Source organism: Carlito syrichta, unplaced genomic scaffold (assembly GCF_000164805.1).
Source record: "Carlito syrichta isolate Samal-C Ts95f unplaced genomic scaffold, Tarsius_syrichta-2.0.1 Scaffold66841, whole genome shotgun sequence".
In the NCBI taxonomy this organism is placed as follows: Eukaryota; Metazoa; Chordata; class Mammalia; order Primates; family Tarsiidae; genus Carlito; species Carlito syrichta.
This window is the reverse complement of record NW_007010937.1, coordinates 36209-51505: the sequence shown is the minus strand read 5'-3', so window position 1 is coordinate 51505 and position 15297 is coordinate 36209. Positions and strand designations below refer to the sequence as shown.

General features: G+C 38.6%; 1 protein-coding gene across 1 annotated transcript in view; it reads right to left on the bottom strand.

Moving 5' to 3' along the window:
* Positions 1–2428: 2428 nt before the first annotated feature.
* The window catches only part of LOC103253157 (ATP-binding cassette sub-family A member 10-like), a gene marked incomplete at its 3' end in the record, with an annotated part of 47227 nt that continues 34358 nt past the window's right edge, over positions 2429–15297 (bottom strand). The window contains exons 18-19 of the mRNA XM_008051606.2: positions 3387–3503; positions 2429–2515 (exon numbers count right to left, since the gene is read on the bottom strand). Coding sequence (XP_008049797.2) covers positions 2429–2515; positions 3387–3503 — 204 coding nt within the window. The remainder of the gene's footprint in view (positions 2516–3386; positions 3504–15297) is intronic.

The window sequence follows — 15297 nt, the reverse complement described above, 5'->3', positions numbered from 1 at the left end:
AGAGCTCCAAAGCTCCAAAGGGCAGGCAGTGGGCGGCAAGAGTGGCTCTGGGCCCCCCACAGGGTACTTCAGCCAGGAATGGGACCGGTGTGTCTGAGGGGCAGGCGCCCAGAGCCTCCCTGTGTGACCGGCGGCTTGGTGCCAGGTGCTGGACTGGAGACAATGCAGCCGGGGAGAGAGCCAGAGGGGGCTGGGACTCAAAACTCCCATGCACACAGTGGAATAGCAGCAGCAGTAGGCTGCAATATCTGGCCTTAGGAAATGAGGTAAAGTTTGTTAATAGGTGGGCGGGGCAATGGACGTCTCTGCCTGGAGAATGGTGAGGCAGTTTAAGCAGATCTGTTTTTCTCCGCTTGTCTGGGTCCTCCGGCTTGGGGTCTTGTGCTGAGTGCCTCAGCCAGGGTTGGCCCGGAGTTCCAGAGCTCCAAAGTTCCAAAGGGCAGGCGGTGAGCGGCGAGAGTGGCGCTGGGCCCCCTGCAGGATACTTCAGCCAGGAATGGGACCGGTGTCTCTGAGGGGTGGGCGCCCAGAGCCTCCCTGTGTGACCGGCGGCTTGGTGCCGGGCTGGAGACAATGCAGCCGGGGAGGGATCTGGAGGGGGCTGGGACTGGAGACTTCCACACATGTAGTAGAACAGCAGCAGTCGGGGGGGCGCAATATCTGGTCCTGCGTGGGACCGAAGTTCCCAGGCCTGGCACCAGCATGGTTGGTGGTGGGCTGGGGGATGGGGGAAGAGAAGTAATAGCCTTTTTGGGAATTCACTTCCAGAGAATCTCACCAGTTCACCTATGCCGTCGCCATCTTGCTTCGGTAAATGACTTTTATAGTAAGAAATACAAAACACTGCTCAAAGACATCAAGGGTGACACAAACAAAAGAAAAAAATCCCATGCTCATGAATTGGAAGAGTCAATATTGGCAAGATGTCCATTCTACCCGAGGCAATCGACAGATTCAACACAATTCCTATCAAATTGACAGCATCATTTTTCACAGATGTAGAAAAGAAGATAAAGAAATTCACATGGAAGAAAAGAGAAATCTGAACAGCTAAAGCAATCCTCAGCAAAAATTAGAAAGTTAGAGGCATCACACTTCCAGACCTTAAACTTTCCTACAAGTCTAGAGTAACCAATACAACATGGTATTGGACATAGATAGACACATAGACCAGTAAAAAATAACAGGTCATCTAGAAATAAAACCATGGACATTAAATCAACTACCCCTTGACAAAGCCAATGAAAACAAACATTGGAAAAGGAAATCATATTTAGCAAATGGTGCTTGGGAAACTGGCTAATCACATGCAGAAAAATGAAACTGGACCCCTACCTCTTGCCATATACAAAAACTAATTCTAAATGGATCAAGGACTTAAATGTGAATCTTCAAACTATAAGCATCTTAGAAGAAAACTTAGGGAACACCCTCCTGAACATTAGAGTAAGCAATGAATTCATGGCCAAGTTTCTCAAAAGCAAATGAACCAAAAGCTAAGATTTACAGGTGGGACGTTATCAAACTGAAAGGTTTCTGCACAGCAAAAGAAACCATCAAAATCATCTATTAGGTAAAAATTGTACAGATGGGCATATTGGGTACACTTAAAGCTCAGACTTCCTTGTCACTATACAAAGCAATCACGTAACCAAAAACTAATTGTACCCCATAACACTATTGAAAAGGAAAAAAAAAAAAAAAAAAAGATGCAACCTACAGAATTGGGAAAAATATTGGCCAACTATGCATCTGACAAAGATCTAACATCCAGGATCTATAAGGAACTCAAACTAATTGAAAGGAAAAACAAACAACTCCATTAAAAGTTGGTAAAGGACATAAACTTACACTTCTCAAAAGAAGACACACAAGCAGCCAACAAATATGTGAAAAGAAGCTCAACTTCACTAATCATCAGAGAAATCCAAATCAAAACTACAAAGATATACCACCTAACACCAGAAAGGATGGATATCATTAACAAATAAAAAAACAAGTAAACAGGTATTGGCATGGCTGCAGAGAAAAAGGCCTCTGTGCTGTTGAAGGGAACATAATCTAGTTCAGTCTTTGTGGAAAGCAGTGTGGTGTTTTCTCAGAAAACTAAAAATTAAGCTAGCATACAATCCACCAATCCTACTTCTGGGAATATAGCCTGAGGAACATAAATCACTCTACCAAAAAGACACCTGAACATGTATGTTCACTGCAGCATTACCCACAACAGCAAAACATAGAACCAACTCAGATGTCCATTGAAAGTGGACTGGCATGCCTTGGCATCTTCCTAACCAGAGAAGGGAAAAGACGTTACAATGAGAACTACAAAACACTGTTCAAAGAAATCAAAGATGACACAGTCAAGTATTTTACAGGGCTATGAATCTTATGCAATATATTTATTTAGGTAGAAATTTTTTCTTACTATTAAGGCTGTTAAGAGAACAATTTTATTGACTTCATTTATTCCATTGTCCAGACTTTCTGAGTTTTTCATATGCACAAGGTAGAGCTGTCATTAAAAAAAAAAAAGAGCTAAATGGAAGTTTCTGTGTTACAAACATAAAATTTACACATTAAGTATGTCTACCTTGTGCTTGACGCTCCAAGGGTATCAGTGGGTATTTCATGAATTAGGATAAGAAGAGCTGTTTTCTGATACTAAAATCTGTTGATAACCTGACATTCTTCCTTATTTATAACCACCAACATTTCTTTGTTTTTCAATTCTAGTAATAAGGATACCCAAATTCCTTTTTAGTGGGAGTGACAACGTACAAAACTACGAAGTAAGCAAAACTTGTCAACAGTTCCACAAAATTCTCAGCAGTGTTTAATTTCTCCCAGAAGGGCTCAGTAGAATCATGTTTTCTTTCCCTTACCAATAACACACTCCAAAAGCAATTTATTGATACTAAGTAGCATGCAATTAATAAGCACAATAAGTCATATCTTCCAAGTGGATCTACATTTTAAGAAAAAATAGACTTAAGCACAATAAGAATTTTGAACATTCATCAATATTTAAATGAAAAACTTCTATCTCCTGGCAAGATGGATTCACCCCATGAGAGTGTGTTTTGTAATGATGAAAGGTTATAGTTCTCTCTCTTACTCTCATAAGCACCTCTGGAATTCCTAAACCACAATTGAGCTTTCTGCTGCATTTCTACATAGATTGCCCCTCCTCCCGCTGGTATAATGCTGATCTCGGAAAATTTGACAGCTTTCAACTTTATACAGCTTTCAAATCTTATTTTCAGAACTTATCAACATCGAATAACTTCAAAATTTCACAAATGTGTCTGGTCCAATATTGGGTTAGAATTTTATTAATGGGTTGCATAGTCAAGAGCAGAAACACAGTAGGTAACATTGCTTACCTCTGTCAAAAGCATGATAAACTCAATTAAAGTGTAGGAAGGTATTAAAATCATTAAAATTAAGCTGAGTTTTCCATGATGAATTGATAGCAGAATTATTAACATAAACACTGACATCTAGAAGAAAAAATACAGATATTATAATTTTCTCAGTCATATTTGATATCTTAAAATATTCCTATTAATAACTTGTTTTCCTTTGAGATATTCTCATTTTCAATTTTCATCTCATACATAGAAATATTGTTAGGATATACTCTTTAGGAGGCATCAACTAAAATACAAGATTACAATAAGATCTGACATAAATATCTTAAAGATTTTGTACTATCTGGTAGAGATAAACAGCAACAATAAAAGAAGGCAATATAACATTGTTTACTTTGTTGATTACCATAAATCCCAAAATGCTTTGAGTACAAGAAATACAGTCAAGAATTAACTTATGATAAGATGTGAGGAATTAAAAGCAAACTAAACTTTGAAGTTGGTGTTTATTGCCAATTTTAAGCAGTAGGACAAATGTGAGGGTTATCTATCTTGATATCCAAGGAAGAAGTATTAAAGTTTAGAACATAACCAAAGAAAAATAATAGGGTTAGCACAATAAAGGGCACCTCATATCCCTACTAAGACTATGAGAGTAGTTTCTTAAGTTGGCTCCCTGGCTCCAGTTCTCCCTCCATTCAAAAGCCATGTGGCATTCCAAATACATATGGCTGAACATTCAACAATATGGGTTTGAATTACATGGGTTCAGTTACACGTGGAATTTTTTTCAATATATGTTAGGGGAAGATTTGTAACAATTTGAAAAAACTCAGACAAACCACATAGCCTAGAAATATCAACAAAAAAGGAAAAAAAAGAAAGAAAAAGGGAAAAGAAAAGCTGTCACTGAAGCCATGCCAGTAAGTACAAAAACCTTGTACTTTTTGTGAAATACTTCTTTAATCTCATATTGAAAATGTAACTTTTATGTGGGTACAGCATTCGTATAAGAAACACATACTATAGACTCTAATATGATTCGAGAAAAAACAAAGCCATTATATTACAACTTAAAGCAAAAGGAAGGTGAAGGATCTAAAGGTGGAGAATGTAATGCCAGCAAAGGATGGTTTGATAATTTTAGAAAGAGGTTTGGCTTTACAAATATCAAGACAAGAAAAGCAGCGGCTGCTGACCAAGAGGGAGCAAATAAGTTCCCAGATGTCATTAGTAAAATAATTGAGGAGAAAGGATATATGCCTAAACAGGTTGTTGATGCAGATGGAAGTACCCCATTCTTGGGTGGGGGGATCCACAAAGGACATTTATACTAAGAAAGAGAAGTGAGCACCAAGATTTGAGGCAGGAAGAGACAGGCTAACTCTACTTGTTTTGTGCAAATGTAATCAGGCTTACGATCAGGATTGTAAAGCTAATAATGCTATCACCCAATCAAGAGATTACAGACATGGCAAACAGTGTAGGAAGTGAAGAGTTCAAAGATACAGATCTTGGAGAAATTCAAGAGCTAATAGCACATCAAAGAAGTTAACAGAAGTTGACTTCATGGAAATGAGTTCTTCCGAACCAGTGCCATATGATAAGGAAGAAGACAAGACGAAGCAGTGCCATGAAACAGACTGACGTTAGCAGAAGCATTCCAGTTATTCATGACTGCTTTTGACTTCTTTTATGAGTGAGTCCCTTCATGATACAGACACTGAAACCAAAACAAATGGTGGAAAAAGGATCGGTACCACATAGAAACATTTTTGGAGAAATGAAAAAAGCAAAAATGTGAGACAGAAATTATGAGGTATTTCCGTGAAGTCACATGGAGTGTGCCTGTCTTTCCTGTTTCCCCTTCCACCTCTTCTGCCTCTGCCACCCCTGTGACAGCCAGACCAATCTCTCTACTTCCTCTTCCTTCTCAGCCTGCTCAATGTGAAGACAGCGATGAGGAATTTTATGATGCTCCACTTCCATTTAATGAATAGTAAATATATTTTCTTCTCCTTATGATTGTCTTAATACCATTTTCTTTTTACTAGCTTACTTTATTTTAAGAATATGGTATAGAAACATACAAGCTACATGTTGTTTTTTGTTGTCTTGTTTTGTTTTTGAGTTGGAGTCTCGCTCTGTCGCCCAGACTGGAGTGCAGCGGCCGCTCCCGGCCACTGCAGCCTCGCCTGCTGGGCTCCGGCAATCCTCCCGCCTCAGCCTTCCAAGTAGCTGGAACTACAGGGGTGCACTACCACACCCGGCTGATTTTTGATTTATTGTAGAGATGAGGTCTCGCCAAGTTGCCCAGGCGGGTCTCGAACCCTTGGGCTCAGGCAACCCACTCACCTCAGCCTCCCAAAGCGTGGGATTACAGGCTGAGCCACCGAGTCCGGCTCAAACTACATGTTAACCAACAGTTTATGATATCAGTAAGGCTTTCTGTCAACAATAGGCTATTAAGTAGTTAAGTTTTGGAGAGTTAAAAGCTATATATTGATTTTTGATTGCATGAGTGGGTGAGCAACCCCCAACCTCTCTGCTGTCAACTGTATTTTGATTTGAATAGGACTCATTCTCTTTTTTATATTCTATTAAATGTAAGTCCCTGATTGCAGAAGATTTGCCTTGTTCATGGTTATATCTCACGCAAAGTATCTGGCACATAGGATAACACAATCAATATGAAGGAATAAATAAATATTGGGAAGGGCAAAGAATAAGGAGGATTTTTGTTTTCCTGTTTTTATTCACCAATTTTAAAAGATGCATATTGAGAGTCCAGTTTATGCAAAACACTTTGTCAACAGTATTGTAGCTATTGTAGTCATAGAAATAAAGAGGAAGAAGAAAAAGAAGAGGATAATAATCCTACTGTGCACTTAAATGAGCATTTACTATTTATCATGTACTTTGATGAGTCATTTACCAGAACTATAATAGTTAATTCTCTTTTAAAACTCCAGTCCTAAGACATGTTAAGTGCTACTGTTATTATACATATTTTATGAGATGCAAATAACTGAACCTCATAAAAACTCAAGTAACTTCCCCAATATTTTACAGCTACTAAATACCAGATCAAGGATTCAAACTTGGGGTCAAATCAGTTGTCCAATCAGGTCAATATATAATGTATTGGATATCATAATCTTCCACATATGAATTAGATGTTTCTAAAAACCTAAATAAATGGGGTAGACCATGTTTATGAATGAAAATATCCATTATTATAAATATATTATTTCTCCTCAAAGTTATCTATTGATTCATTGCAATCCTAATTAATACCCTTTCTTGTGGAATTTGATTAACATATTCTAAAAAGTACATGAAAATCCAAAAAATCAAAAATAACCAGGGTACTTTAAAAAAAGAGTGGGAAAATTTGTTCTGTGAGATAAAACTACCACAATTGCGACAGTGGAATATCAATGTAGGAATAGGAAAAAAATCAATGGCAGAGAACAGAAAGGCCAGAAACAATCTTGATTTACGAGAAAGATAGCACTGCAGAGCAATGAGATACTAATATGGACAAGTGAATATCTGAATATATACATATCTTTACAAAGCATATGAACAGTGTTTTTTCCTACAAGCACAAGAAAAAAATTTTCTGAAGGAGAAAACAATATAACCTAAAATTATCTCAGGATTTTATAAGTCTTGTATATATTTCAGAATCTCCTAAAAGACTGACTGACCATAGCATTTATAATTATTAAAGGTATTACTTTAACAAAATATATAGCAATATATCTTCAGTTTTTCAGAAAGATTATGTTAGATTTCCTAAATCTAACAATGCAGCAAAATAACCTATCTTTGCTCATCCTGCTTCTTCATCTTTGTTCCTGCTCTGTATATCATGCTACTACTCTAGTTAACCCCATCTATCTTGCTTCACCCACAAAATAAATGAAAATAATTCTTCTGTTGACCATTTTTTTCTGGCAAGCAATGATAGCAACAACCATACATTTTAAGGAGTATTAAACACTTGTTTCTACATGCTAATTCTATGTTTACTTTTCCATCTGCTGTAAACTGGATTCTACATTCACTATTGCACAAAACTGTAATTTTAGAAGTTAGCTATGGATATCTGTATGTAGAAATATGGTGGAATAAATATACTAAACGGCCTTACCAAACTATAAAATTAAATTTTGGGGGATATTAAAACAAATGTCCCTTAAGTGCCCTGCTAATTTCAGGGGGTAAAAGTGAGGAAATTTTTCAAGGAGAAAAACAAGGCCTGAAATCTGACTTGGACCACTAAGTCAACACTAAATCTGAGAGGCCTGGGGACAAATGCCCATTGCAGTCCTTGGGTCAAGAGGCTAAAATTTAGGTTCTCTTTAAGGTTCTTCCCTGAAAATATCTTCAAGGGAATATAATGAACACCTATTGATAGGCGTTTTCTGCAAATCACTTATTAAAGCATTATACTCTGAGATACCTCACATAATGTTAGGTGGATTATACATTGAAATTACTAAGTAACTGAAAATCTTTTTGAGATGAAAACTTCCCCAATGTAGGCTCTTAGGATCCACACTTAAAGGTCAACCAAATATGAGCTTCCCCCTCACAACTCCAAAAAATTATCAAACATGCAAGCCAACAAGCCACAGTAAGTGTGAATCAAGAGAGAGGGAAAAAATTCTTCCACAGATTCATACTACCTGAAGACTTTTGATATTAAAATTATCAAAATAACAAATAGAAATATTATATTCAACAGAACCTTTACAGAAATCAAATGTGAAATATAGAACAGAAGCAAGTAACAAAAGACTTTGAGAAACATCTGGGCATATCTGAAATACAAACAAATGGAATTTTGAAAAACAAAATGGAAATTTTAAATAGTCAGTGAGTAAAGACAATCTAGTCACAGATGAATTTAAAAACAAGTGAATTGGAAGGAAAGTCTAAAGCTTTACCCAGAATGCAGCAAGGACATGAAAAATTTGAAGAAATGTTAACAGATGTAGAGAATAGTATGAGAATAGCTAATACTATCTCAATAGAGTCTGAGAGTAAAGAATAATAAAGTAAGAGAGGCAATATCTGAAGAGGTGTTGGCTGAGAATTTTCCTGAATTGATGATAAAAATGAATTCCAGGCAGCACAATTGATATATTTGCACATTTTTTAATATAAATAAAAAACTACACCTAGAAACATTGTAATGAAATTAAAAACACTGAAGTTGCCGGGCTCCGTGGCTCAGCCTGTCATCCCACGCCTTTGGGAGGCTGAGGTGAGTGGATTGCCTGAGCCCGTGGGTTCGAGACCCAGCTGGGCAGCGAGACCTCATCACTACAATAAATCAAAAAATCAGCCAGGTGTGGTAGCGTGCGCCTGTAGTTCCAGCTACTCGGAAGGCTGAGGCGGAAGTTTCTCCGGAGCCCAGCAGGTCAAGGCTGCGGTGGCCGAGAGCGGCCACTGCACTCCAGTCTGGGTGATAGTGAGACTCCAACTCAAAAAAAAACAAAACAAACAAACACTGAAGTCAAAGTTAATGTAGTCAAAGACAGCTTCTGTACAAAGGGTGACAATGGGACTAACAGCAGATGTCTGAACAGCAAAACTGTAAGCAACAAAAGAGTGAATTTTCCAGGTGATAAGAGAGAATAATTGTTCACCAAGAAATGCACATGCAGCAAAATTGTATTTTAAGAATGAAGGCCTGAGAAAAAGATGGTGGCCAAGCCAGTTGGACTATGTGAGTCTCGGTGCGAGTGAGTGTGTGTGTGGAAAATTTCGTGTACATGCTGGTGAGTAAGTGAGTGGGTGTGTGAGTGGCTGACTGAGCGAAGGCTAGGGAACTAGCAGCCAGGACGCTCCTTGGACCCTAGTGATTCCCAGGACACAGAAGCCAAGTGGCATTTTCTTTTCTTTTCTTTTCTTTTTTTAAAATCAACAAAACCATTCCTGGGAAGAAAATGCTGGGAGAGACTGTTTAAGTGGGGGCTCAATCGCAAGTGGCCAAGCTCCTGGTGCAACAGCTGGTGCTGCAGCTTTTCTGCCTGGTCCCTGGCTCTTCCCAAGTCACAGAAGCTGAGTGTCATTTTTTTTAAATGGGCAAAAGTTGTCCTGTGAAGAAGCGCAGGCAGGGACCATCACCCCAGGCTTTGCCTCACCACTGCAGCAGGAGAGACTGCTGACTCCAGGCTTTGCCTCACCCCTTCAGTGCCTGGTGAGGCATTGGCAGCAGGGACTGCGGAGGGAGTCCAGAGGAAAAATCCCATGAAAGAGGACAAGAGAAGCACCCCATCACCATCTTGCAGGTGGGGCAGGAAGGTGCTCTGATTTGCTCACCATGGAGCAACAGACCTGATCTCTGCGACTAGCAGATCAACTACTCAGGGGCTGATCATAACCCAGAAGGAATATCCTGAAAGCATGAACTTTTGGAGGGACCTGACAAGTGCTGAGTTCAGGGTGCCCCACCCCCTACCCTGGGACAAAGGGTATGGCCAGAAAAGGACAAAGAAGGACTCCAAAGAGATCAGTGGTGAGTCCAGGGCTGACCCCAACCCCCTCCTCCCCAGCAATCCTCTGAACGTGAGACCCACACAGTTGGGCCACGACTGAGAGGGACAAACCCAGGCAGAGCCTGGACATCGGTCACAATATTCCAGGATGGGCCCGGCTGGGGCACCCGCACCAGTACAAACCTGGGGAACAGACAATCCCACCCCTCCCCACCAGAGATCTTCCTGACCATACCAAAGTGGGAGGGAGGACTGAAGCCCCTCCCACCTCCACTACCCCTCCTTCCCTGCTTGGAATAGAGGACAGAGTAAAAGAGGTGGCTCTGCAGGAGACACCTGATTGGAGGAACAATTACAGAGCCTGCCACAAGACAGCAGATTTTTTTTCTTTTTCAATTTTTAATTTTTTTCTTAATTTTTAAAAATTTTTGACTGCTTGTTAGTTCATCTATTTTTAAACTATTTCTCCTTTGTGCATGAATGTGTATGTGAGGGTTTGAGCATCCTCCCCAAATTTTTTTTTGTTTTCTTTTTCTGTTTCATTCTTCTTTTGTCATTTTCTGTCTATGTGTGTATGTGAATGATTGAGTGTTCATCTTTCAATTTTGTTGTTGTTGTTGTTGGTTTGTTTTTGCTCTTTTGTTCTTTGGGGATTTTTTATTTTCTTTTTTTGTAGTTTAAGGTGTGTGTCAATATATGTGTGAGGGTTTGATCTGAATTTCTTTTTTTCCCCACTCTTTCTGTTATTCCTCTCTATTCATTTTATGCTAGGCATGTGTATGTGTTTAGTTTTCTTGGTTTTTTTTTGTAGTTTGTTTTGTTTCACTTTGTTGTTAGTGTATGTCTCTGTGTGTATGTGTTCTATTGGTTTTTGCATTGGTTTGTTTTGCATCATCATATAGAGTGGTAGTGGGGAGTGGGTCTCAGGGAAGACATACCATAATAAGTGAACATTGCAAATTGCAAGTAGTTTCTGAATCCTAGCACCCCATTCTCTACTTCATTCAAATTTCAAAAATTACAAGAGACAGCAAAGCTTCCCACCCACCATCCTATTTCAAAATAGAACAAATCCAGAGCCCAGAATAGGGAAGAACACAGGACTGAGCAAATATCAGAAGGAAAAGTCTCTCCCACTGACACTGAATAACAGAACTAAAACAAGAGATCTGTCAAAAATGAGGAAAAACCAAAGGAAGACCACAGGCAATTTCAAGTGCACCAAAGACAAAACTCCTGAAAAATCAGACCTTGGTGCCCAAATAATGGAAGTCACCAATGACTGGCCCCAGAAAATGACAGGGATTAGGGAATGGATGGAAAGAGTGAATAAGACTCCAGAAAGACAAGATGCAACACTGAAAGAACTTGTAACAGAGATTTTGGCAATAAAAAATTTCATCCAGGAAATAAATTACAAGATGACAAGCATGGAAAGCAGAATTAATCTAGCTGAAGAAAGAATCTCAGAACTTGAAGACCAAAACATGGAATTAACCTGATCTGTAAAAAACACAGAAAGGCTCAGAAAGAAAGAACAAAGAAAAAGAGGCAGAACCTATGCCTGATTGGTATCCCAGAAGAAGAAAGGGAAATGGAGAACAACTTGGAGCAAGTATTCCAGGAGGTAATCCAAAAAAACTTTCCCCATCTCACCAGAGATATGACCAGCCAAGCACAAGAGATACAGAGAACCCTCACAAGATAGGAAATGAGAAGACCAACCTGACACATAGTAATTCACCTACACAAAGTAGGCACAAAAGAAAAAGTCCTAAAGGCAACAAGAGAGAAAGATCAGACTACCTACCAGGGAAAACCAATCAGAATAGCGGTAGACCTATCAGCAGAAACACTACAAGCAAGAAGAAACTGGAGTCCTATATTCAAAGTCCTCAAAGATAAACAATTTCAACCAAGAATTTGCTATCCAGTCAAGCTCAGCTTCATCAGTAATGGAGAATTAAAATACTTCCCAGACAACCAGTCCCTAAGAGATTATGCAGCTTCCAGACCAGCACTACAGGAGACACATTAAAAGGTATTAAGCACAGAAGAAACAAAAAAATGAATGACCACACACTTTCCAAGAGAACAGCAAAGCACAGAAACAACAGAGAATATAGCACAACAAGGAACTTGAAAACACACACATGCAACAAGCCCAAAGCCAAAAGAAAACAAGCAAAGAAAAAACTTGATAAGAACCTCATGACAGAAATAAACAATCACATTTCAATAATCAGCCTGAATGTGAATGAACTAAATGCACCACTGAAAAGACACAGAATAGCAAACTGGATAAGAACCATGACCCAATTATTTGCTGCATACAGGAGACTCATCTCACTACAAGGAACACACACAGACTCAAGACTAAAGGATGGAAAACTAGTTTCCAGGCAAAAGGATCACAAAAGAAGGGAGGAGCTACAATCTTAATATCAGATAAAACAACCTTTAGTTATCAAAAATTTAAAAAGATATAAAAAGACACTATATATTAATAAAATGGTCAATTCATCAACAAGAAATATTCATCCTAAACATATATGTACTCAACACAGGAGCACCAGCATTTAAAAAGAAACTACTAAGTAAACTAAAAAAAGATATTGACACTAACACTATTATAGCAGGGGACTTGACTACCCCCACTAACAGCCCTAGGTAGATCATTGAGGCAAAAAAATCAATAAGGAGATCCAAGACCTAAACTTGACACTTGACCAAGTGAACTTAATAGATACCTACAGATTATTCCATCCAACAAACACAGAATATACATTCTACCCATCACCACATAGAATGTACTCCAAAATTGATCACATCCTTGACCATAAATCAAGCATGAACAAATTCCATAAAGTTGAAATCTTGCCATGCACATTCTCAGACAACAGTGGAATAAAAATAAACATTAACACCAACAAAATTTCCCCAAAGCCCACAAAGACATGGACACTAAACAGCATGATGTTGAACAACTACTGAAATCAAAGTGAAAATTAAAAGATTCCCGGAAACAAGTGAAAGTGAAGAAACATCTTACCAAAACCTCTGGGATGCCATGAAATTAGTTCTAAGAAGGGAATTTATATCTCTACAAGCACAAATCAAGAAAATGGAATGATCACAAGTGGAGAGTCTAACAAATCGCCTAAGGGAGCTAGAAAGAGAAACCACCAACACCCCAACTTTAGCAGAAGAATACAAATCACCAAAATAAGAGCCCAAATACGGGTCACAGAAGACAAAAATATCACAGAAAACGTCAACAAAACAAACAGCTGGTTTTGAAAGATTAACGAGACTGATGAACCCCTAGTCAGAATGACGAAGAAGAGAGAAAAAGCCCAAATAAACACAATCAGAAATGCAAAAGATCAAATCATAACTGACCCCAAAGAAATACTAAAGATTATCAGAGATTACTATGTACACCTATATGGAAACAAACTTGATAACCTAAATGCAATGGAGGACTTTCTGACATCAATCAACCTCCCCAGGTTGAAACAAGACGACATTGAGACACTAAATAGACCAATAACAACCCAGGAAATTGACTCTGTCATACAAAAACTACTGACCAAAAAAAAAAGCCCTGGACCAGATGACTTTCCAGCAGAATTCTACAAAACATACAAGGAGGAACTGATATCAACCCTATTGAGAAAGTATTCCAGGCAATTGGAAAAGATGGAATTCTTCTCAAATCATTTTATGAAGCTAACATCACACTGATATCCAAACTGGGTAAAGATCTAACAAAAAAAGAGAACTACAGGCCAATATCCATATGAACATAGATACAAAAATCCTCAACACGATTCTAGCAAATCAGATCCAAAAACACATCTCCAAAAATCATCCACCATGATCTAGTAAGCTTCATTCCCAGGATGCAGGACTGGTTCAACATTCACAAGATGATAAATGTAATTAATTACATCAACAGATGTAAAAACTAGAACCACATGATTATATCATTAGATGTAGAAAAAGCTTTTGATAAAATCCAGCATCCCTTCTTGATAAAAACCCTCAAACACCTAGGTATAGAGGGAACATACCTCAAAATAGTGTCATTTATGATAAACCCACAGCTAACATATTGCTAAATGGACAGGAAATGGAAACATTTCCCCTGAAAACTGGAACAAGACAAGGCTGTCCATTCTCACCCCTCTTGTTCAATATTGTATTGGAAGTTGTAGCTAGGGCAATTAGACAAGAGAAAGAAACCAGGGGCATCCAAATAAGAAAAGAGAAAGTCAAATTATCCCTCTTTGCTGATGATATGATCCTATACCTTGAAAATCCAAAAGAATCTGTCAAAAACCTGTTGGCCCTGATAAAAGACTATGGCAAAGTCTTGAGGTACAAAATAAATATGCAAAAGACAGTTACATTCCTATACACCAACAAGCAGGCAGAGACCCAAATAAAAAGCACAATCCCACTCACAATAGCCACAAAAAAAAGAAATATCTCAACATCTTCTTAACCAGAGAAGTGAAAGACCTTTACAATGAGACCTATAAAACACTGTTCAAAGAAATCCAAGAAGACATAAACAAATGGGAAAATAGTCCATGCTCATGGATAGGAAGAATCAACATTGTTAAGATGTCCATCCTATCAAAGACAATCTACAGATTCAACGCAATACCTATTAAGTTACCAAAATCATTCTTCTCAGACCTGAAAATAACAATTCAGAAATTCATATGGAAACATAAATGATCACAAATAGCCAAAACAGTCCTTAGTAAAAGAAACAAAGCATGAGGTATCACATTTCCAGACTTCAAACTTTACTATAAGGCCACAATAATCAAAACAGCCTGGTATTGGTACAAGAACTGGCATATAGATCAATGGAACAGGATAGAGATCCTGGAAGCAAAACCTCAATTTCTCAACCAACTCATCTTTACAAAACCTCCAAGAACAACCACTGGAGAGAGGAGAACCTATTCAGTAAATGGTGCTGGAAAAATTGACTGATCACATGCAGAAGATTGAAACAGGTCCCCTGTGGGGGGCCAGCACCTGCAGAAAGATTTGGGAGGTCCCTGTGAGGTGTGGCAGCGTTGGTGATTATTCTGGAGAAATAAAGAGAAGGGGGAGAAAGAAAGAGACTGGACTCTGTTTAGTGCAGAAGCCGATTTAAGGGGGCAAACCGCAAGCCTTTTATTCTAAAGTTTCATAGGCAAGATCACAAGATTTTTATGTGAACACAAAGCCAGGTGGATGAGGGGGCATCCCCTCATCCACCAGGTGTTTCCTCAAGCATGAGGAAGGACAATCCCAATATTATTTCACTGTTCCTTATGCTTGGCTAATGTTCCTCACAAACAATACAACAATTCTAACATCATAATATTCTAATAATCAATAAC